At 38.5% G+C, this 25,320-nt stretch overlaps 1 protein-coding gene across 3 annotated transcripts in view; it reads left to right on the forward strand.

The window, feature by feature from the left end:
- LOC138805028 (thrombospondin type-1 domain-containing protein 1) overlaps positions 1-25,320 on the forward strand; it is a 36,291-nt gene that overhangs the window by 4,834 nt on the left and 6,137 nt on the right. For 2 of the 3 annotated variants that reach the window (XM_069989596.1, XM_069989597.1), the window contains exons 2-4: positions 4,885-5,024; positions 8,974-9,939; positions 20,892-21,053. In XM_069989596.1, the coding sequence (XP_069845697.1) occupies positions 4,967-5,024; positions 8,974-9,939; positions 20,892-21,053 (1,186 nt within the window). In that variant the 5' untranslated portion in view covers positions 4,885-4,966. The remainder of the gene's footprint in view (positions 1-4,884; positions 5,025-8,973; positions 9,940-20,891; positions 21,054-25,320) is intronic. The other variant, XM_069989598.1, reaches the window with a different exon arrangement.

Raw genomic sequence — 25,320 nt, forward strand, 5'->3', positions numbered from 1 at the left:
GATCTTTTTTTGTTCCATATGAATTTTTGGATTGCCTCTTCTATTTCCTTGAAGAATAAGGTTGGAATATTGATAGGTATGGCATTGAATTTGTAGATTGCCTTGGGAAGTATTGTCTTTTTCACCATGTTGACTCTTCTAATCCAGGAGCATGGAAGGTTTTTCCACTTTCCAAGTTCTATTTTGATTTACAAACCTGGAGGTTTTTTAAAGTTTTCATCGTAGAGGTCCTTCACTTCTTCTTTTTTTTTGGGGGGGGGTCTGGTCATGGGGCCTGAACTCTGGGCCTGGGCGCTGTCCCTCAGCTCTTCAGCTCAAGGCTAGCGCTCTACCAGTTGAGCCAAAGCACCACTTCCGGCTTTTTTCTGTTTGCTTATGTGGTGCTGAGGAATTGAACCCAGGGTCTCAGGAATGTAAGGCAAGTGCTCTACCACTGAGCCACCTTCCCAGCCCCCCTTCACTTCTTTAGTTAAATTCCTAGGTATTTTATTTTTTGTGAGGCTATAACAAAAGGAGTTTCTTTCCTCATTTCAGCTGTGCTCTTCTCATTGTTGGCATACAGAAAAGCCATTGATTTTTGAGGGTTATTTTTATACCCTGCTACTTTGCCAAAGTTTCCAATCAGCTTGAGTAATTTGGGAGTGGAGTCTGTGGGACTCTTTAAATAATATCATGTCATCTGTGAAGAGGGAGAGTTTTACTTCATCTTTCCCTATTTGGATTCCCTTTATGTTCGCATCTTGTCTTATTTCTGTAGCTAGGCATTCTAATACTAAATTGAAGAGAAGTGGAGAGAGTAGATATCCTTGTCTCATTCCTGATTTAAGAGGAAATGAGTTTAGTTTTTCACCATTGAGTATAATGCTGGCTGTAGATTTGTCATATACAGCCTTTATTATATTGAGGAATGTTCCATAGATTCCTAATTTTTCCAGAACCTTCATCATAAAGGGGTGTTGGATCTTGTCAAATGCTTTTTCTGCATCTATTGACCATGTGGTTCTTATCTTTGCTCTTGTTGATGTGATGAATTATATTGATTTGTGTATATTGAACCAACTTTGCATCCTTGAAATGAACCCTGTTTGATTGTGGTGTATGAGTTTTTGGATGAATTGTTGAAGTTGATCGGCCAAAATTTTATTGAGAAGTTTTGCATCAATGTTCATCAAAGAAATGGGTCTATAGTTCCCTTTTTTTGATGAGTCCCTGCCTGGTTTTGGGATTTGGATTATGATAGCTTCATAGAAAGAGTTTGGTAATGAACTATCTCTTTCAATTTCATTGGAGAGTTGGAGGAGTATTGCTGTGAGTTCTGATTTGAAGGCCTTCTAGAATTCCGCTGTAAATCCATCTGGTCCTGGGCTTTTCTTAGGTGAGAGGTCTCTTATTTTTGTTTCTATTTCAATGCTTGATATGGGTCTGTTAAGTTGGTTTAACTTGGTTTAGTTTTGGCATGTCGATATTTGCTAGGAAATCATCCATTTCTTCAGATTATCAACCTTATTAGCACAAAAGTTTGAGAAGTATTCCCTTATAATGTTCTGAATCTTGGTTGTTTCTGTGGTGATGTTTCAATTCTCATCTCCGAGTTTGTTTATTTAGGTGTGTTCTCTTCTTTTTCTGGTAAGATTTGCTAAGGGTCTGTCAATTTTGTTAATTTTTTCGAAGAACCAACTCTTTGTTTTGTTGATTCTTTGTATGTTTTTTTTTGGATTCTAATTTGTTTAATTCTGATTTAATTTTAATTATTTCTTTCTGCCTACTGGATTGGGGTTTAGCTTGCTGCTCTTTTTCAAGGAGGTTCAGATTTCCCATTAAATTGTTGGCTTCAGAGCTCTCCAATTTGTTGATCTAGGAACTCAGTGCTATAAACTTGCCTCTGAGTACTGACTTTGTTGTGTCCCAGAGGAGCTGGTAATTTGTGTGTTCATTTTTGTTGACTATCATGAACATTTAAATTTCATTTCTAATCTCTTCCATGACCCACTGGTGATTCAACAGTGTGTTGTTCAGCCTCCATGTGTTACAGGACTTTCTTTGTTGGCTTTTGATGTTGAGTTCTAATTTATTCCTTTGTGGTCTGAGAGAATGTACAGCATAGCTTCAATGTTTCTGAATTTGGACAAGTTTGCTTTGTGACCTAAAATGTGGTCTATTTTGGAGACTGTTATGTGTGCTGCTGAGAAAAACGTGTATTCTGGTGATGTTGGTTAAAATATTAGGTAGATGTCTGTTAAATGTAGTTGATCTATGTAGTTGTTTAGATCTGCGGTTTCTCTGTTGAGTGTTTGCCAAGTTGATCTATCTAGTGGGGATAAGTGGTGTATTAAAGTCCCCAACAATTAATGTCTTTGGATCTATGTGAGATTTGAGGGAAAGTAGTGTTTTGTGGATAAATTTGGGTGCTTTGTCATTTGGTGAATAGATATTTAAAATTGTAATATCCTCCTTAAGGAGAGATCCCTTAATTAGTATGTAGGGACCTTCTTTATCTCCTTCTCACTAATTTTAATTTGAAGTCTTTTTTTATCTGATATTAGGATTGCAACTCCCACCTGCTTATGGGGGCTATTTGCTTGGTAGATTTTATTGCAGCTTGTCACTTTCAAAATATGCTTGTTTTTATGGGCAAGGTGTGACTCTTAAAGGCAGTAGATAGAAGGATCTTGCTTTTTAATCCAACTAGACAGTCTATGTCGCTTACTTGGAGAATTAAGTCCATTAATGTTAAGAGTTAGCACTGTTAAGAGTTCCTGCCATATTATCCACCTTCTTGGGGGCTGTGATATGGTTCTTGGATTCTCAGTTTGGGTGCGGTTTCTTGGCCTTTATTGTGATCTTGTTGGTTTTCTGTGTTTAGGACATCTTTACGTACCTTTTGTAGGGCTGGTTTGGTGGAGCTATACTGTTTTAGTTTTTCTTTGCTATGGAAGGTTTTTATTTATGAAGGAGAGTTTAGCTGGGTACACTATCCTTGGTTGATGTTTGTCTTTAGAGGTGGCATACATCATTCCAGGAGTACGTTTCTTTTTGAACAGTATCACCTCTTCCTTCATTTCCTTCCAGTTCTTTTTTTTTTTTTGGTTGGTTGTGGGGTTTGAGCTCTGGGCTGGGCGCTGTCCCTCAGCTCTTCAGCTCAAAGTTATCACTCTACCACTTGAACCATAGCACCACTTCCTGTTTTCTGTTGGTTTATTGGAGATAAGAGTCTCACAGACTTTCCTGCCCGGGCTGGCTTTGAACCATGATCCTCAGGTCTCAGGCTCCTGAGTTGCTAGGATTACATGTGTGAGCCAACAATTCTCCCAATTTTCCCCTTCTAACTCCTCTCACCCCCTAAGTTGTATAGTTCATTTCCAACATAGTGTCTGTTAGTATCACTGTTGAATTAGTTCATCCTTTGTCCCACCAGTTCTGTGTTTCCCCTTCCCTTCCTCAAATTAGATAAACTTTCATTCAAGACGAAAGGTATAGAAATAAAAAACAGTGAAAAAAGGGCATGGGGGACCCACAAAAAGTAAAATAAAAAATCCTCTTTTTCTATGTCTTGAGTTCATTTCAATAGGCATCATTTTATATGATGCATGTAGCTATTGAGCCCCTGTGATCCTCTCCTAAGAACATCCTCCTTTGTTCTCATTGCACAAATGTTTAGAGTCTTGTTTATCATATCCAATTGTAATTTATGGAAACAGTTAGAAAAAATTATATTAAATGATGTTGAACCAATTCTTACTGAAAGAAAGCTAATAGAGACACATCAGTTTCCTTTCTATTGAATTTTGACTTTTTCTAATCAGTTTACTTCTGTTCCTCAGTAGTTTCTGTACTTAGCTGCTGGGATATATACATATATACATACACACACACACACACACACATACATGTTTGTCTATTAAAATATATTAACTATGGGGCGAGGGATGTATAGGTCAGTGTAGATTAACTCTAGGTACAAGCCTTCATGTGCACACACACACACACACACACACAAAATATCTGTGTATAATAAGATTAGAAACACTAAGAAAGTATACATTTCATTATAGTTCTAGTATGAAAAAATGATCTTAAATGGTCTACATCTTATTTTATATTCTATTACTCTAATATTTGTATCAAAGTCAGTGCCTTTTCCTACAATTCTGAACCACAGGCCAGCTAGGTATTCCCTGCCCTCGTAGGTGGTCTGGGAAGATTGCTGTGTGAATCATCCATCTCCTGATGCATATCAACAAGTATTGGAAAACTGACAGGAGATGAGAATTATGATTTATCTGTTTTTCTCCTCAGACTATCCCAAATAAGGGAAGTTGGAGCCATACAGATTCCACATTTAATTATAAAATACTGGTTATCTTTTTCAAAGTTTTGATCATTTGGATATACCTTATGAGAATCAAGAAACAGAGCGATCCAGATACTTCACCTGTTGTGCAGTTCATAGCCTGCTTGTAGAAAGGGGGTAGGGAAGCACTTGGCATATATAACCTAGATATTAAATGAAAGAGTAGTAAATCAAATAGTATGAAGTGCCAAGCATATAAATAATGTGAAATAATATTATCTAGATTGGCTATGAGCTTTGATAAAATTAAGCAAGTAACAGACTCTCCATTTAAGGATGTGAGACAAAGATAAAAGGCTTTGGTATTGCAAAGATCATCTTGATGTTGGGTATATCGAATGGTTTTGACAGTTGAGGTATGTCATGGAACCAGAGGGCCTTGTACCATTATAGGTCATCACCCTAAGGGAAATTGGTGTTCTCCCTAATTTCCTTTCATAATCTAGGAAATTTAACTTCTTGGAATGACTGCTACTTTTTATTTTATGAATGCCATTGATTGGAATTGTTGTATTCTGAAATTTTAATTCCAGGTGTTTGGGGGGAAAGAAAATCACCATTTGGATGTGAAAAAGGACATGAAGAGACTAAAGACTTGGGATTTTGCTCATCATAATGAAACCAATCTTGAAGGACTTTTCAAATCTGTTATTGGTCGTGCTCTGTGACTATGGTGAGTCTTGTGCCTATATGAGTGCTATGAGTACCAAGAAAGAAACATAAATTTGAGATTTGTCCATGCACTTATGAATGATCCTGCACAGAGGAAGCAAAAGTGTTAATAGTACAATGCCTTTCAAACTCTTACCTGGTAACCCTGGGTTCTCTGAAGGTGATCTGGGAGTTCTGCATGATTCCAACTGCACCTTAAATACACTTTTAGCTCTTAAAAAATACTTCACTATAATTCTAACAAATTGGGCACAAGCATATTTCCTGGAGTTCATGTGGACTTATTTCTGAGTAATTCAGTGTTATATCACTTAACACACACACATACACACACACACACACACACACACACACACACACACACACACACATATACACACACACACAAACAGTTTGTTGTTGTTTTTTAAAATTTGGGGCTTCTATGTAAGATTCCTCTTGACAAAAGAGTTTTGTTGTTGTAGTATCTTTGGAATCAATCTGAATTTAAATCCTTGCCAGTGTGTTCTCTGAGGCATGTTTCTTAGTCTCTTAGCAATAACACTGACTCCTTAGGGGTGTTATGATAAAATACCATCAAGAATGTGGAACATTTAAAGTGTTTTCATGTATGGTAGATGCTTAAAGTTAGTTCTTTTCATTCAGTTTGTTTCAACTAAAAAATTGAGCTCACTTTTCAAGTTTTATATAGCTTCTGAGCCAATGTAATCACCAACATGGCATAATCTTCATTACCTTTGATGATTTCTAAATATTTCATAGACATCAAAGCAACTGAGGTGATCTGAGTGGAAACTGACTTAAAATTCGATACTGAAAATGTAATCCCAGAGGCTTGTGTAATGTTAGTGGCAAAGGCAGTTACAAAAACTAGAGCATGCACAGTTATATCCAGTAACTTTTCTTAGACGCCAGTGTGGGTTCACTTATTTTACAGTCAATTATTCCTTCTTAAAAACAGTTTATACTGCCGGGCATCAGTGGCTTAGAAGGCTGATATCTGAGGATGGTGGTTCAAAGCCAGTCCAGGCAGGAAAGTCCGTGAGACTCTTATCTCCAATTCACCAGCAGAAAACTGGAAGTGGAGCTGTGGCTCAAAGAGGTAGAGCGCTAGCCTTTAGCAAAGCTCAAGGACAATACCCAGGCCCTAAGTTCAAACTCCATGACTGACAAATACACAAACACATACATACACAAAACCCCACAGAAAACAAAAAAGAAAAAAAACAGATTACACTGAATATAATAGCCTCTTGCAAAAAAATTATGTGTTTTGGTTACATAAAACAGAAAAATTCTAATGTAAGCAAAGCATGTACAGATATTTGTTGTTATTCAGAGCAAAATTTCTAGCTGTATATGGTGATATAATTCCAGTGCTATTAATAGGCTAAGATAGAATAGTCACATGTTCAAGGTCAGCCTGTGAGCTCCTATCTCCAAAACAAAAGTAAAAATAGACAATCTTCCCTTACCAAAAAAAGAAAACAAACAAAAAACTAATGGAAATGAAGATATTTTCATGAATCTGTTGTTTCTCTTTTTATTTTTATTTTATATGAATCAAAATCAAAAAGTATTATTACCAGTTTGGTTTTTTAACCTACGTGCTTTATATAGAGATATTAGTTTAAATTTCATTAGAATTAGGAATGGAAAAAATGAAAGACGAGAGATAATCATATTGTTATGTGTCTGCTTGCATAGTTAAGATATGGCAGAACCAAATTCTAGTTTTCAAAGTTAGAATGTCTTTTTGCCTGTAGGTACATTTCCATTCTTGTGAGTTCATTACCAACTTTTCCCTTCCCTTTACTCCTCCTATCTGCCACTGCTAGAAGCCAAACATTGTATATTTGGTTTCTTTTTCTAGTGAATCATGTTGGAACCAAATATCTCCATCAGATCAGCCTCTTTGACAATTCCTATCATTTAACAGACTCTCCTGTTAAGTAAGAGACCATTTTCTTCTTCATCTTCAAATGAATTCCAGAACTATCCTGCCCACTTCAGATTCAAATTAATATGACCTTGCTATCAGTCTTACCTCTTTCCTTGGCTCTGGTGATACAATTGGAGTCTCTTTGACCACCAGTGCATCAAAGGTACCAGGGCTGCTCTGTAATATTAGCATGTGAGCTGCACTGGACTCAACAACTTTCTTCAATCTCCAAATACAAGGGAATATTACTCAACTGCTGTTGTCGCTAAATTAGAGAAAAACAAGTTGATCTTATTTTGATAAAGGTAATAATTTTGATCAAGCATTCAAGTCTATATAATTCAATACAAATTTGTATATTTCACTTCATCTCAAGCAGAAGGTAGATACAATGATGAACTAATTTTAAAAATAAACTCTGTACTAGTATATTTATACTCTAATTTTCATACATTGATTAAATACTTATAAGAGTATTTTTAAGATAAGACTATAACTCTATGCAAAAATCACATGAGATCACTGGGACATGTAATATATGCTATGTATTATATTACATGTAGATAAGGTATATATATATATATATAGGTATATATAATGGTAAATTCATAATTATACAAGTTGTTTTTCTAACCAAAAGGGCACTGAAGTTCCTTAAATCTTTTTTTTTTTTAAACCCAGCCATGGCCCCGTTGATTGTTGGATTGCCAAATTCTGCCTCCTTTGATACGTGTTTGGATCATGTTCAAAATGGAAACAAGGATTCTTGTGTCTATGTTCTTTGTACTGTTCACTTCAGCTGCTCTGCTGGGTCTCTTTTTAAAAGAATATAATTGATCCTAACTGAATGATACTTGTGAGGCTAGTAGTCATCTGTCCTTATTGGGCCATTAACACTTGCTATAATGTCATTAATGTTGTCTAGGACAAGCCTGGTTATTTCTTAAATATTTGTTCTATTCCTTGGGTGACCCATGGAGAATAAAGTGGCTACATTTCTTATTCACTTAAGGGTTTCTTCATATAAACACTGGTAAAAACTCATAAGTCTTTTCTTTTTTTTGGTCAGTCGTGGGTCTTGAACTCTGGATCTGGGGACTGTCTCTTAGCTCTTCAGCTTAAGGCTAGAGCTCCACCATTTGAGCCACAGTACCACTTCTGGCTTTTTCTGTTTATGTGGTGCTGAGGAATCGAACCCAGGGCCTCATGCATGTGAGGCAAGCACTCTTCCACTGAACCACCTTCCCAGCCTTCACAAGTCTTGAATATAAAAACTTTGAAGTCAATTTAAGGTTCTATATTTTAAATATTCAGTTTGTTTTGTATCACTTAAATCAAGCAATTATAATTTCAATGTCTACCCATCATCTCTAAATACATAAACAGTAGAAACATGAACAAAATGAGAAACACAGAGTACTGGAATCTTTCTCTAATAATAGTTGACAATTCTCAATCTGAGAATTATTTTAGCTTCATAGATTTTCTTTGAATTTGCATGTTCAGTGTTATGAATTCAGGGCACTTATCACTAATTTGTCATTTTATTATTTTGTGCTAGCAGTGGGGCTTGAATTCAAGACCTTATACTCTTGCTCGGCTTTTTTTTCCCCTCAAAGTTGGCACTGTACCCCTTGAGCTATACCTCCACTTCTGGCTTTTTGCTGGTTAAATGTAGATGAGTCTGAGAGATTTTTCTATTTGGGCTAGCTTTGAACTATGATCCTCTTAATCTCAGCTTCTTAAGTAGCTAGGATTTACAGACATGAGCCATCAGTGCCCGGCTTAATTTGGTATTTTAAACATCCTGAAAGTTGCTGAGGAAACAGGGCCACTTAGAAAGGAATGAGCTCAAGTCCCTGCTCCCAGGAGCTGTGTGTCATTTCACATTTTTACGTCATCCTTGGCTCGGTTCCAACTTTGGTCTAAACTTCTGTTTTCATTAATATCACTAATAGTGCTGCTCAAATGCACCCTTTGTAAACCAGTTTTGGCCATTTTCTTTCAGTCCTTGGAGAAGCTGAATATATCCTCTTGAGAGAACCTGGCCATGTAGCGCTAAGTAACAACACAGTATCCGTGGATTTCCAGTATTTTGATGGTGCTAATAGCACACTGAGGAATGTGTCTGTCCTGCTGTTGGAGGCCAACACCAACCAGACTCTAACAACCAAATACCTCCTAACCAACCAGTCTCAGGGAACACTCGAATTTGAATGCTTCTACTTTAAGGAAGCTGGTGACTACTGGTTCATGATGACTCCAGAATCATCAGCCAACAGCACTCCAGTGCCCTGGTGGGAGAAAAGTGCCTTTCTAAAGGCAGAATGGCCTGTCTTTCATATAGAGTTGAACAGGACATCCAAATCAGCAGAAGGCACCTTCCAAGTGGGTCTATTTACCAATCAACCTCTGTGCTCATTTCCTGTGGACAAGCCTGATATATTAGTGGATGTCATCTTTACCAACAGCCTTCCTCAGGCAAGAACCAATCCTGGACAGCCGTTGGAGATCAGAACCAGCAAGAGGACAGAGCTTACTCAAGGACAGTGGATAGAGTTTGGCTGTGCACCTGTGGGACCAGAAGCCTATGTTACAGTGATGTTGAGGCTGTTCGGCCGAGACTCAGTCATTGCCTCCATAGGACCCATTGACTTGGCCCAGAAATTCGGATACAAACTTGTAATGGTGCCAGAACTCACATGTGGGTCCCAGGTAGAGGTGATGGTGGTACCCCCACCATGCATCTTCGCCCAAGGATTGGTTACTGTTTTCAAAGAGGCCCCCCGGCGCCCTGGGGAGAGGACAATTCAGCTGGCAGAAAACAGCCTGCCCCTGGGAGAGAGGAGAACAGTGTTCAACTGCACTTTGTTTGACATGGGGAAGAATAAATACTGCTTTCATTTTGGTGTTTCAAGGAGAAGCCGTTTCTCTGCCAAAGAGAAGGAGTGCATGCTAATTCAGAGAAACATAGGTTGGTATTGAGATTTTTTTTTTCAACATTCAAAAATCAGATCAGCATCTTTATTTTTGTTGTTAGTTGATTGGTTTTCTAAATGATTATTTAGAATTTTGATGCATTGAACTATCATTTTAATGGTTCATTCTTCATAGCTACCAATTGGCATTATCATTCTTACCTGAAAAATTAAGAGTACATTCTTTCAGCATCCACGGGGATTGGTCCTGGTGTACATTTGCATAGAACCTACAATACACTTTTGTATAGTTTTAATTATCTTTAGGTTACTTTTAACACTTCATGTAATGCACATGCTATGTAAGTAGCTGTTCTTACTACATTGTTTGGAGACTCATGACAAGATGCAGCTTTTGTGTGTGTGAATATTTTCCATCTGTGGTTGGTTGAATCTGCAGATGTGGACTCTGGGAATGCAGAACCTGTGGGAGGGCAACTGTCTCAGTAAGCGGATCATTTAATCTCTTTAGGTCTCAGTTTCTCCCTTTGTCAGGTAGGGATAATAAAGTACCTACCATGGAGAATGAATAAATATAACCTTCTTTGTACATGGCTTATAGGAAATGCTCAATTATTAGACTACAGGTTTTTTTTTAAAAAACATATTATTCTATCAGGTATAAGAAAGCCCATGACAGAAAAGATTGGAATTCAAAAGTGAATTCAGATTATAGTTAGTAACTGTCAGGTTTGGTTTTTTTTGTTTGCTTGTTTTCTTTGCTAGCTGAACATGTCCTTTCTCTTAGATCATTCTCTTAGATCATTCATTTTAAGAATGAAGCATTTTTACTGAGAAATCCAAGCAAGATCTCTAAGATGCCTTCAAACTGTATTCTGTGTAGATGTGTGGCTCAAGTGCCATCCATCTGATCCCTCCCCAATACTTCTCTATTATTTTATAATTAAATATTTTTATTGTTTTTATGAAGGTGATATACAGAGAGTCAGGTAATGAGTATATTTCTTTCACTCCCAGTTTTATTTTATATTTTAATTTTTCATTTCATTTGTTCATTTCAGCCATGGGGATCAAACCCAGGTCCTCATGCCTCAAGCTACCACTGACCTATAACCCCAGCCTACCCACCCCTATTTCTACTCTTTGTATTTTTCCCTTTTCCTGGGTGTAAGTCTAGTCTTAGCAAGTGGTATGGTTTTCTAAACTACTCTTCTTATTTTCATCCCACAGAGTCCATGGCCTTCTGACTCCCCACGCTTCTAACTGTAACCCCAGAGCTACCTACTTCCTTGCCATAGAAGTCCCTTTCCTTTAACTTTCCCCTTTCTCTTCCTTCAACTTGCCTACTTGCATTTACTTTGCTTCTTGCCTATAGTTTGTGGCCCATCCTTGTATCCACCCTGCTACTATCCTAAATTCCTCTGTCCTTTCCATGCCCCTACACAGGCCACACCCATCTGCTGGCTTCCTGTCAAGCTGCTGAGGTTGCATGACAAGGTCACAGTTGGGTAGGCTGGTACCCATTGTGAGTGGTTCATGCCTCTGCCCTCAGCTGGTCCTCTATACTGGTCAGCAGTCACCTGGATATTTTGTGCCTAGTTCTGTACACCATCTCATTTATACTTCACCACTCTGCTCAGAGTTCAACCTTATGGTTAACTCTAGGAGTTGATCTTGTGGCCTGCCACACAGGGGAGCTGACTACCCAAATGGGAACTTATTACCTTTTCACCAAAGATCTATAAGTCTATAAGTATTGGACCCATCCTATCCCCCTTCTTTCATGTCACCATGGAAGAAGTGCCACTCCTTCCGTATCAGGTCAACCTTCCCTTCCACTGTGGAGCTCAGCCCCTCTGGTCATTTTAGGAAACTTTCATTAATCATTATTCTCCTCCCAACTCCTATCCTTACCTGACTCTTACTATAAAGGCTTACTCTCATTGGCTTTGAAGTGCAATTTTGTTTTTTGTAAATTATAATTTTCTTATCTTAAAGCACCAAAACCTCCCAAACTAAACCTGATATTCACTGCAGACATCACTCGCACTCTTCTTTACTTTATAACTTTCTCCTCCTCCTTCTCCTCCTCTTCTTCCTCTTCTCCTCTTCTTCCTCTTCCTCCTCTTCTCCTTCCTCCTCCCCCCTGGTCTTCCTCCTCTTTCTCCTCTCCCTCCTCTTCCCCCTCCTCCTCCCACTCCTTCTCCTCTACTTCCTCCTCTTCTTTCTCCTCCTTTTTGTGTGTGTGCCAGCTTGAAATGAGGACTTGGTCCTTCCTTCCTTCCTTCCTTCCTTCCTTCCTTCCTTCCTTCCTTCCTTCCTTCCTTCCTTCCTTCCTTCCTTCCTTCCTTCCTTCCTTCCTTCTTTCTTTCTTTCTTTCTTTCTTTCTTTCTTTCTTTCCTTTCTTTCTCACTTATGGCTGGCAGTCTATTACTCAGGCCACACCTCTGGCCTTTTCCTGGAGATAAGACTTGATCTTTACATATTAGCCTCCAGAGTAGCTAGAATTGCAGGTGTGAGCCACCAGCACCCAGCTTGTCCCCCCACTCCCCCTTTTTTTTAAAAACTGTTGACAATTTCATTCACTTCTCCTACTGCTAACTGGCATCTGACTTCAACTCCTTGGCTGCTACTTCTTCATCTTCTTGGCCTGTAAGTTCTCATCTCTTGAGGGCTGGTCATCTTTTCAGTTTTGCTATGAATGCTAACTTGATGCTGAGTAGTTGGCATCCCTCAGATGCCTCTCAGCTAGCTCCAGAGCAACATATCTGGAATTAGATTCATCATTACCTGCTGAACCTGCCTCTTCATGAAAGACTCCACCATCTTTGTGTTCAAACCAGAAACCCAAGTCTTCCTCTTTCCTACCACCCCCTATAAAAAATAAATAGTAAGTCACAAAGTCCTGTAACTTCTGTTTTGTAGGTATCTAACTCTGTCCACTTTTTCCCAGTTCCATGTGATGACACTTGATTTAATTTTCCATTACACTTTACCTGGACTCTTGCAATAGATTCTTAATTAGTTCTTTTTTTTTTTTTGTCAGTTGTGGGGGCTGAACTCTGGACCTGGGCACTGTCCTCAGCTCTTCAGCTCAAGGCTAGCGCTCTACCACTTGAGCCACAAAGCCCCTTCTGGCTTTTTGCTGCTTATGTGTGCTGAGGAATTGAACCCAGGACCTCATGCATGTGAGGCAAGCACTCTACCAACTTCTCAGCCCCCTAACTAGTTCTTGACTATCTTCTTTATTCTCTCAACACACGCAGAAGGTTGTTTAAATTCAGGTCTGCTGAGGCTATTCCTCTATTTCAGGCCTTTCAGTCGCCTCACTTGGCATGGATAGGAATCTAAAAGACTTTCCATGGTCATTGGGCTGCCTGTTATGCCCGAACCCAGTCCTCATCTCTCAGCTGGGGCTTGGACTCTTGTCTTTTCCTAGTTGACATTAACATACCTACAAGACTGCACTTGGGTGACTTTTTCTTTACTCCAGGATTCCACCATAAGCTCTTTTGGTTCCTCTTTCATGGCATCTGTCACATCTGTCATTATTTGTTTAAAGTCCTTTTCTCCCTACACAGATCCCCCATTCTTTGCACTTCTGAAAGTAGGGAAACTCATTTGATGGTAAAATCCTACTTTCACCTTCATCAAATTATTTATTGTTTTTATTTAACCCACTTAGGAAACTTGGCACACTAATATTTATTTATTTGCTTGTTTGTTTATTTATTTATTTTTGTTCCAGTCTTGGGACTTAAACTCAGGGCCTGGGCACATTCCCTAAGCTTTTTCCTTTTTCCCTCAGGGAGATTACTACTACTTGAGCCATAGCTCCATTTTCCACTTTTTGGTGTCCAGGCTGGCTTTGAACTCATGATCCTCAGATCTCAGCTTCCTAGATAGCTAGGATTACAAGGATGAGCCACTGGTGCCCAACAATTACTTACTCATTGCTTTTGAGATAGTGTCTCACTCTATATCCCAGCCTGGTCTTGAATTCACTATCCTCCAGGCTCAGCTTCTTGGGTTCTGGGTGTACAGGTGTGTGCCACCACTCCCAGCTTTCATATATGTTTTCAAAGCATAAATTAAATTCAGGTCTGGCTTATCTCAGCTAGGCTTTAGGGAAAGTTAAACTGAACTGAGTCAGACATCCAAGATGATCTTGCCTTTTCAAAAGAAAAGGTACATATGTGTTCAAGGAAAACAATTCTGACTGAAACTAACAGAAATGAACTAAGTGAAATCGAGGAGCTTGGGCTATTTGATTAATGACATGTGGGACAGGAAAACTTTCTTGTTTTGACAGGCTGCTGGGCATTCCATGATGCTTTCATTCAGTGTCTAATGCTGGATTTCCCTACAGAATCAGCCAGGGAAGACATTCGAAAGAATGGGGTAGAGAGTGGTTCTCTGTGTGACCAGGCTGAAGATGGTCATGGGCTACCTGGGGACTGCCCCATGCAGTATCTACTACACATAACTTTTACAGCTGAGTAGACTAACAAGAGGAGCTAAACACAGATTCTCTGTGTGGCAGACTGACTGTGATTCTAACTAAGAAGTAAAATTTATATTTGCAATAAGAACTTCAGTGCCTTTCTGTGTTTTTAATACTAATCGAATATTAGAACCTCCCACTAATATTCCAGAGTCTGTAAGTTTTTACCACCAATATGAGGCTACAAGTAGAAAACTTTATACCTGACCTGTGTGACCAGGTTGCAGTCAAAACATCAGCATTAAGTGGGTGTGGTGTACACACTACTAATCCCAGCTACTGGGGAGATGGAAGCTAGAGGATTGGGGTTCAAGGCTAGCCTAGGCAAATGTGTGTGTGTGTGTGTGTGTGTGTGTATGTGTGTGTGTGTGTGTGTGTGTGTGTGTGTGTGCTGGATTGGAAGCATGGATTAAGTGATAGAGTGCTTACAAAAACAAAATAAAATCCAGGCACACTAAAAATATTGTATAAAATTATAGGCTATTTATAGGGTGGATAAATGAATTGCAGGTTTAGGCTCAAGTTCCTTCCTCACATTATCTCATGGTGTATATGCAAACATTCTAAAGCCTGAAATACTTACTGTTCCAAATACAAAAATACTTTCAAGCATTGGAGACAAATGCTCATGACTGAAGCTTATGACTGATGTTTCAAAAGTTTATGACTGAACCAAATTCTCCTCTTTTTATTTTCTACTTAAATTGACAGTGCTGACCAGTAAAAACAAACATCTGTTTTGCCAAATAAAATCTTTCAAAGACCTACTGGGACTTGTATGAGCCATTGACTCAGTAAATGTGCATTTTTTAAAAATAATGTTTTTTATGTTTGTCTCTTCTTTCAAACATGCCTTTGGACGTAACTACACAACACATTTGGTGTGTTGCCAATAGAGATTGTTCATTATCTTTGCATAGTGACCTTTTGCATAGCAAAAAGCACTGGCCAGAATGCTTTCAGAATATTAATATGTTCAGTCTTCATAATCCTGGGATTTAGATTGATAATGTTGTTAATGTTATAGATGAGGAAATAGAGCACAGATATCTGTTAAGTCATTCAACCAGGGTGTTTTGAGTGGCAAAGCCAGAATACAGAACCAAGTAAACTATGGATTGGGGATGTAGTTCAGTAGTGGAGCACTTGCCTAGAATGCACAGTGCCCTGGGTTTTATCCCCAGCACCACAAGTCAATCAGTTAATCAGTCAGACACCTAAATTATCTAGGATAGAAGTTTGCTTGTATTGTCACTGTGCAAATATTTTCCATACAATCAACTGTCAACTTCTCTTAAACAACATAAAGCTTGTAGGCTGAAAAGGGGTTCTACAAACAAACAACAACAACAACAACACTCAAAGAAATAGAAAAAAAATCTGCTATTATCCTCCTTGTCTCAGTTCCTCCGTGCTGCCCACATACCCCTTTTAGAAGACCCATAACCAATTGGGAGTTTACTACCTCAAATGAAAGCATAATTTGTTCAATATAAGTACAAAGAGCATCTGAATGGCTTATCCCAGATGCCTTTGCTTCTGGTACTTCTAACTACTCACTGTGTGTGTGGAATTTTCTTATAAGCATATTTTGTTGTCTTGGTCTTTTGAGCAAAACGTCTTATAGATGGGAATGTTTCATAGGCTTTAGTCCTTCAGAGTCTTGAAATCTGAAACATTTTTTCGTTCCTGTATATCCTGCAGTCTGAAAAGCATTTAGCCTAGCCAAACAGGTTTGTTGTGCAGTGTGTACACATGTATGTATGTCTAAGCAGGACTAAACATAATGGACTTCCTTTCATGAAGACAGACTATTTGGAATATCTGTCACCTTGTTCTTCATGAACTATTGATACCTAAAAGGTTCCCATTTGCCAATTATTTTCCTCTTATGTTATTAGCAGGGATTTTCAGAGATAAAATGGTGAAAAGGTTTTTTTTCTTAAAATTTTTGGCTAAATTTGGTCATTGCCCTATTTGAGTGATTTCCCATTTAATTTGATTTAGAAAAGAACATAAAATTAACTTAAATGTTTGGATTGTTTTATATTATATTATATTATATTGGATTGTTTTATATAACTTAAATGTTTCTATTGTTTTATATCCCATGACTCATGATTTTACTTTCAAAGATAAAGGACACTTGATATTTTTAAGTTAGGTATTTTTTAAAATCAAGATTCATGCCTTTCTTTCTTTCTGGTACTAGCGGTTGAACTCAGGGTTTGTGTGCTGTCTCTGAACTTTTTCATTCAAGGCTAGTATTCTACTTCCTGAGCCACAGATGTATTTCTGGCTTTTTGCTGGTTAATTGGAGATAAAAGTCTCATGAACTTTTCTGCCTGGGCTAGTTTCAAACTGGGATCCTCAGATCTCAGCCACCTAAACAGTTTAGGATTATAGGTGTGAACCACTGACACCAGGCTATATTGAAGCTTTTTATTTTTTACTTTCCCCCCAGAACTTTTCCCCATATTCATACTTTAAAAATGGATTATTTTCCTGGTCTCCATTAAGGGAAATTTTTATTTTAGTTTAATAAGTGACTATCTGTTTAAAGAAATGTTTATATAAAGTCAAAGAAAAGTACAAGAAGAATAACAAGAGGATTCTAGCTTTTGTAATTCTCCTTTTTTATGTGGTCTTAAACATGAGCACAAGAGGAGAAAATGTATGTTGACTTAGTTTTCTACTTAGATTTCCCAGTAGTGGTTTCTCCAGGAAGTTTTTTCAAAAATAAATCCCAATACTTTAGCTGAGAGAGACTTTCCTCTGAGATTCTTAAAGCTTTTCAAGCACTGGGGGCTTCATGTCTGAGCAGCAAGGAAGTTCTGCAGACAAAGCCCACACATTGTTCTGCTGTAGGAGGAGCTGTGGCATGATCCCAGAGACACAGAACCAATATTGTGTTCAGTTGGACCTTTGCATGGAACATCATTACCACACCTCAGTTGATTTTGGTCCAGGATACTTGCTTGTAATGCTCCTACTCTTGTGAAAATCCTACGAGACTTAATTGCTCTGAAGAACTCATATTCCATGACTCACTCCAGAGATTGCACCATTTGGCTTTCTGGACTCCACATCTATCCTACACATTTCCCTTATGTTTTGCAGTGCTTTGTATTCCTTTGGCTGCATTCTATGTTTTTTCTATAAAAGATGAGGAGAAATTTTTATGCAGAGGATGCTTTGGTTTCTAGTGTTGGCAGAACCTGATAGGTCTTGGGAGTTGGATGTGTGTGGAGAGAGAATGGACACAGGCTAGTTCTTTATAAGGAATAAAGCAATTATTTTATTTGATGATGATTGCATACTTGCTAAGAAGAAAAGTTATCATTGATAAATAATGTCAGTAATGACTGCTTTGGCTAGAGAGTGTAACTCAGTGGTAGAGTACTTGCCTAGGATGCATGAGGTCCTACATTTAATGCCTGCCACCAAAACAAACAACAGCAAAGAAGGCTCTTTTGGTAGAGCTTTGTGTGTATTTTGATGTTCTATGTTTAGTAGGTCTATGTTTAGGATTGTTAAAGCTCCTCACTGAATCAAATTCTTTAGCATTATATACTACTCTTCTTTACCCCTAGTAGTATCTTTGGTTCTCAGCCTGTTTTGATATTTTGATATTAATATAGCTACTCAATTCTTTTTGAATGTTCACAAGGTCTATCTTCTTCTGTCTTTTAATCTATCTGTCTGTCTATCTATCTACATTAGATGTAAAGTGATGTTAAAAAGAAACTGCATATAGTTGGGCTATTTGTGTGTGTGTGTGTGTGTGTGTGTGTTTGTGTGTGTGTGTGTGTGTGTGTGTGTGTGTGTGTGTGTGTGTGTGTGAGTGAATACCAGTACTGGGGCTTGAACTTGGTTGCTGCACACTCACCTTTTTTGGTGTTCTACTACTTGAACCATGCTTCCAGTTTTTTTTGCTGGTTAATTGGTGATAAGAATCTCTTGAGGGCTGGGAAGGTGGCTCAGTGGTAGAGCGCTTGCCTTGCATGCATGAGGCCCTGGGTTCCATTCCTCAGCACCACATTAGCAAAAAGAAAAAAGCTGGAAGTGGCGCTGTGGCTCAAGAGGTAGAGCACTAGCCTTGACCTGAAGAGCTGAGGGACAGCACCCAGGCCCAGAGTTCAGGCCCCTCAACTGGAACCCCCCCCCCCCCAAAAAAAAGAATCTCTTGAATTTGTCTGCCAAGGCTGTCTTTGAATAGTGATTCCTTAGAGATCAGCCTTCTGAGTAGCTAGGATTATGGGTGTGAGTCATCAGTGTCTAGGCCACGTGTTTTAAAATCCAATCTGATAATCTGTTTTTAATTGGTACTTTTTATGTTACTTATATTTGATGTAGTCATTACATGGTTGAGTTAAAGTCACCTATTTTTCTGAATTTATTTTTTGATTGTTTTTTTAAAAAAATCACAATAGCATGTCTAAGTTTTTTGGTTATCCTGCTTGATTGTTTATAGTATCTTGAGTGTATAATGTCTTCCATTAATTTTGGAGAGTTTTGGACACTGTATTTTCAGAGATTTATTTTGTTATAGTTTTTTTCTTCATGTATGAGACACTATTTCATGTTGTTCTATATCCTTTTGTCTTGTGTTTTTTAATATTTAAATTTCCTCTTTTTCCTTCACTGTCTTTGTTGTAGTCCATTTTGTGCTATTGTAACAGAATGCTTGAGACTGGGTAATTTATGAAACACAAGACATTTATTTTTTTACAGCTCTAGAATCTGGAAAGTTTAAGATCAAGGGGCTTGCATTTCACAAGGGCCTTGGAAGGACAAAAGAATTTGTGGACATAAGAGACATCAGCCAGCCTCAAGTCCTTTGATAGTTAGCACTAATCTGGGAAAGGCACTCAGGATCTAAACATTATCCCAACACAGAGGCAGATATGAGAATGGTGTCTTTTTAAACATACTCCTTGTGGAATATTCTGAACTCATAGTAGTATGTGAATTTTAGTTGGGGTGATTTCTTTCTATGCTCATATTCATTGTTTGCTTCCTTAGACGTGTTGACCTATTACAAGATTATGGAACACATTCTTCATTTATTTCATGGGTTTTTAAAGGTTATAAAATTTTCATTTGACTCTGGTTTATAACTCTCATGCAAATTTCTATCTTTTCCCCAATCCCTAACATATCATAGTTATTTTAAATTATCTCTCTCTTCCATTTAATATCTGGGTCACATCTGAGTCTCACTCGATCTATTGATCACTTTGCCTCTTGATAGTTTTTATATCTCATAATCATTTGAAGTTAGAAATCTTGTTTGGAATTGTGGAAACAGAGGAAACAAAATTTATGCCTGGAAATAGGTATGCTTCTACATCCTTTAGGTCTTTAGTGTGGGTACTGGGTTCCTATCATAAGGAATTTAGCCATGTTTGGGGTTTTCCTGTTGCTGTTGCTGTCTTCAATGGATCATAGATTTCAGGATTTTCTAGACTTATTCTGGGTTGAGGACAGGCATTGCATTGCTAGAGGGTTTTTTACTCCATGCTTTTTTCTCTTCCACTTTCAGCTCCGGGCTTGAGCCTGCATGCCAGACAAGCTTTCATCTCTAGCTCTTGCCTCTCCTCAGCACTGGTCTGCTGTTATTTGATGTTGGCACTTGCTAGCATGGACTAAGAGGAGAGCATTCTTTTTTGCTGGCTCAACCTCATCTCAGGCAAGTGCTGTGTCTCTGAGTCTCAGAGATGGAGCCTTGTCAATGTTCTACCACAGTGGTGGAAGATCTCAAATTGTGTGAGCCCTGGATATTTTCAGCTCCAGCAGGTAGTGGTCCCAACTGATGCTCTTAAGGTTGACAAAGTTTGCTGTCTTTTGCCCAATGGTTGAGGCTAATATTCTTTAGAGAGGATAGGAGGGAGGATCTGGGTGAGGTTTGGTGCTGTTTCCATAGTGATATGTCTTCTCTTGTCTGACTTGTACCATAAAGAGGCTTTGTTCAGTCTTGTACTTGACTTCAGTCTTTCAGGTGAGATCCCCAGAGAAGAGCCTGCGTGGGTACAAATTCCCCTTGTTATATCCCTGCTAGTGGTGTTGTATTCTCATGCTGGTCTTCACTAAGCTTCTAGCAATTCACTTCATTTTTAGCTGGCTTCTTCTCACTAGCTTGTGTGGGTGGGTCCTGGACTCTATCCTAGGCAAGCAGATGTTGCATCCCTTCTTTTACTGGAGCATCTTGTCTTTCCTTATACGTCAGGCTTGTTGCTTGCCCTATAACCTCAGCTCTCTCTGGTGGGTTCTACGAAAGCTAAGATTTTTATAGCTCCTACAGCTTTTCTTTGTTTTAAAGTTAAAAGTAGCACTCTTTCCAGTTTTCTACATCTCTGGGAATGTTTTTACTTGTGGACTTTTAAAGACCTGAAGATTTGAGTTTTGTTGTTTCATTTGGATGTCGTTAAAGAGTCATTCTCAAATGAGCTAGCACTGAGAGCATGACTTATGTCCTTGCAGAAACGTGGGGAATGTGGCAGCCATGGAGTCAGTGTAGCGCCACATGTGGAGATGGTGTTCGAGAGCGGCGGCGGGTGTGTCTCACTTCCTTCCCCTCCTCCAGACCAGGCTGCCCTGGAAAGTCCTCGGAGATCTCCCCGTGCTCTCTGGAGGAGTGCGCTGGTAGGTATTTTAGCTCCCTTTGGGTGTCTTCCCTAATCAGAGGGAATATGGAAGCCAGGCCTTCTTGAGAACTACCTGTCTGCATTTGAAAGTATATTAGTAGTATATGCATTACTGGTTTTTAACTGTGTGTTCTCTGTGTGTGTGCACACGCGTGTGCATGTGTGTGCACACACAAACATGCCAGTACGGGGGCTTAAACTCAGGACTTTGGTCCTATCCCTGAGCTTTTTTTTTGTACAAGGCTAATCCTCCACATCCAGCTTTTTGCTGGTTAATTGGAGGTAAGAGTCTCATGGACTTTCCTGCCCAGACTGACTTTGAACCATGATCCTCAGATCTCAGCCTCCTGAGTAGCCAGAATTAAAGGTATGAGCCATTGGCACCCAGCATTTCTAATTACTTTTGATTGTAAAAACCCTGTGTTTGTTAGTGTGTCTAAGACAGAAAAGCTGGAGAATGAATTCTCTGATGAGATTTAATACTGTGGAAGAGAGGGAAATGACAACAATATATGTCTAAATTAAAGAGCCAAACATAGTAAATAATTTTGTAAAATACAAAATTGTATTAGAAGTATAAATTGCTCATTTATTCCTTAGATTTTTTTTTTGAGACAGCAGAACTTAAGATCCTCCTGCCTCAGCCTCCCAAGTAATAGGATTACAGAACTGCGCCACCACATTGGCATCTTGTTACTTCTCCTTCTGCTTCTCTACTATTCTTGTTCTTCCCGCTCCCCACGAAAAAATGCTGTAAAAAGTATTTTCCTTTACTTATTTCCCCCATCATCCTAGAGAAGTTCAAGGGGACCACATAGACAATTGTCAAAATGGAGCAAGACACTGATTTTCCCCGTAAGTGGCCTAGGTTTATTCATTACCACCCCTACCTGGCAGAAGGTAGGGTGTTTCTTTTTTCTATCACCAGGGGACTGGCCTTTCCTGCATTTTTTAGTATCTTCAAGTCACACATTAGTCAGTGTTCTGTGTGCTTAATGTGACAAGTCTGTAGATGTGGTATTCACGTCATGGCTTGTGGAACCAAATCCTCTTCCATGCCAGTTACAATGATGAAGGACCCTTCTCTCCCCACCACCATTCCACCTCACAGATGCAACTCCTGGTTTGTCAGCTGGCTTTTGTAGTGATCCCGGCCCTTAAATAATTCCTGTCAAGACTTCTTCCTGCCCAATTCTTGATCAGAATGCCATACTTAGTTTTTTGTCATCTCAGACCAACTTTTAGCTAAAACCACAGGCTTCTGTCAACACACTCAGCCAAGGTCTTGACAGTCACAGGTAAAACACTTGCCTAGCATGTACAAAACTCTGAATTTGATCCACAGTACTTTCTAAAATAAATCAATCAACCAATAAATCAAGTAATCAATGTCTATGTTTCCACTTCATCTTTCCAAATCATTCCATAGGCCTTGCTTCTTTGCTTCAACATCTTAAGAACTTTGTTTTCCCTTCTTTTTTTCTTATTTCAGCCCCAGGCCCAGGTTCATCTCTTTCCCTCAGTCAGCTGCATCTTTGAATAATTATTTTTTCATTTTTATCTCCTAGTTTGTTTGGGGTTCTTTTGCTGTTTAATACTTTTAATTACATGGTTGTAATTATACAATTTCTTCTACTCAGTATTTTATAGTACACAAGATTTTCAAAGGTGACAACCTATACCAAACTATATATATATCTATATCTATCTATCTATAGATATAGATATAGATATGTGTGTGTGTAAGGTTCTCAAGGCATTGTGAAGCTTTTATCTTAAAAATACTTTCAGGAAAACTAGCCAACCAATTCTCTCAACTTTTAAAAATATGACCCAAAATATTCATTTTAATAAAAATCACAATAATGATTGAACAAATACTGATTAATCAATTACATTTTAACATCTTTAATAATCTGTACATGAGGTAATGTTAGATAAAAGCCTGTAAATTATTAATGTAAAACTGTAGTACTCTATTCCAATGAATGTCTGCTGGTAGTTCTACTGGGAATCAAGGAGGTAATTTTCTACAAAGTATAGGCAAACTATCCAGTCTTGTAACTCCACCTATAATATTTCCACTTAGTGATATGGGGTATATTTGGATCTAGAAGAACTGGAAGAGCAGCAGGTAGCCTCACTGGGACATTTCACCGGAAAAGAACTATGAAAGAAATAGAAGGCATTTTAAGGTTGTTTTCAATGAGCATTACTTTCTCAAGTGCAATCATAAGTTGAAGAAAATATATGAAGGAAACAGTTGAGATAATTCTAGAATGTTCCTGAAGCAAGCATACTGGCCTCATCCTTTTACTGGTATCTAAGGCTGTCTTTTCTGTCTACTGATTTCCTTGTGTGTAACTTCCTTCAATGACACCTCATCTGGTCAGTTCTGGGATGGCATATATTCAAATGAATGTGAAATCAGTTGCCACTGACTTCTGCTGCTTTTTTTTAAACAAAGAATCCCAGCCATTTATTGACTACCTGATGTATGCCAATATTTCAATACATTATCTCACTGGAACCTCAAGCTGATTTTGCTAAGTAGGCATTATGGTGCTGGGTTCAGATCTTGAAAACTTACTGCCTATGAGACATTTTTGTAAGTGCCCACCTATATGAAGCAGATATACAGATGGCCCTTTGTGTCCATGGATTCCACACCCAAGGAGTCAACCAATCATAGATGAAAATCATCAGAAAAACATTGCATCCATGTTGAACATGAACAGACATTTTTCTCATCTTTACTCTGTGAGTATAGTATAACAACTAGTTACATAACATTTACATGTACTAGGTGTTATAAGTAACCTAGAAGTCATCTAAAGTATTCCAATGTATGTGTGTAGATTCTTTGCAAGTACTAATCCATTTTAGAGAAAGGACTTGAGTATCTCTAGAGTGTGATATCCACAGTTCTAGAACCAAGGAACGACTGTGTACTATTATTTACATATCACAGACACAGAGGATTCTAGGGCCTGGAAAAGACAGCAATAAAAATCTGATGGTCTAGAGCTGACTCTATCATGCTGCCTGTCTTGAATACTTTGCAATTTTATATTGACAATTCTGGCTTTTTAAGTGGGCATTATAAACTGGAATTAGTAATCATTTTTGAGAAAATATGATCATATTTCTTATTCTAGCATCTTATTTCTTTTTCTTTCTTTTTTTTTTTTTTTTGGTCCAGTCGTGGGGCCTGAACTCTGGGCCTGGGTGCTGTCCCTCAGCTCTTCAGCTCAAGGCGAGCGCTCTACCACTTGAGCCACAATGCCACTTCTGGCTTTTTTCTTTTTGCTTAATGTGGTGCTGAGGAATCGAACCCAGGGCCTCAAGCATGCAAGGCAAGTGCTCTACCACTGAGCCACCTTCCCAGCCCCTCATCTTATTTCTTTAACACTGTGTCAGACCTATAAATACAACCATTATTAATTAAAAAGAAAGGGAAATACTAAAGCTAATCTACAAGGCCTCAGATCAATGTTTACTTGGATAAACATCCTGTATTTCAAGTCTTCTCTTTCTGGTGATCTCTTTATGGGCTACTTAGCATTAGAGGATTTTCTTCTCATCAGGATAACCAGGAAGGTCTGGATGAGGCAGGGATGGGCCAGGCAGCAGCTTTGGAGGGTTTTTTTCCATCAATGGTTTTGAAGGTTGCCAATCACTATCAAAAGATAACTGATCTAAGAGCCATGATAGCAATGCTGCTACCTAATATCACCAGAAGCTCCTGCAGATGAAAGAAGCAATAAATCAGGCAACAAGTCTTTCACCACTAAGCTGTTTTTACTGGGTTGGTAGTTCACAGTTTTGTTTGGCTTTCAAAGAGTAGTTTTATGCCAAGGTCTGAGAGTAGCTCTGGACTAATTTGGTCTTTCTTGTTCAACAAGAAGGTAGGAGGATACAATTGCTATAGTACCCACAGTCCATCTGGTGAAATGCTGATCATTGTATTTTTATCTTTTGGAGGGATGGAGTTTGAAGGAGGGCCTTACTTCATTGGAGCTCTACCACAAGAATAATGCCTCCAGCCCTGATTTTTGCTTGCTCTTTTGGAATATCATGGACTTTTCTATCTTATCTGGCTTTGAAAGTTGATCCTATGGATCTCAGCCTCCAGAGTAGCTATGATAATAGGCATGAGCCACAGAACTTGTCATGCTATTATCTTCTTAACAATGAGTGCATCAATTAATTGAACTAATGTTTATTGAGTACCATCTTTGCAAATTACTGTAACTAGCATAGGA

Source organism: Dipodomys merriami, unplaced genomic scaffold, assembly GCF_024711535.1.
Source record: "Dipodomys merriami isolate MVZ:Mamm:240054 unplaced genomic scaffold, mDipMer1.0.p SCAF_380, whole genome shotgun sequence".
In the NCBI taxonomy this organism is placed as follows: domain Eukaryota; kingdom Metazoa; phylum Chordata; class Mammalia; order Rodentia; family Heteromyidae; genus Dipodomys; species Dipodomys merriami.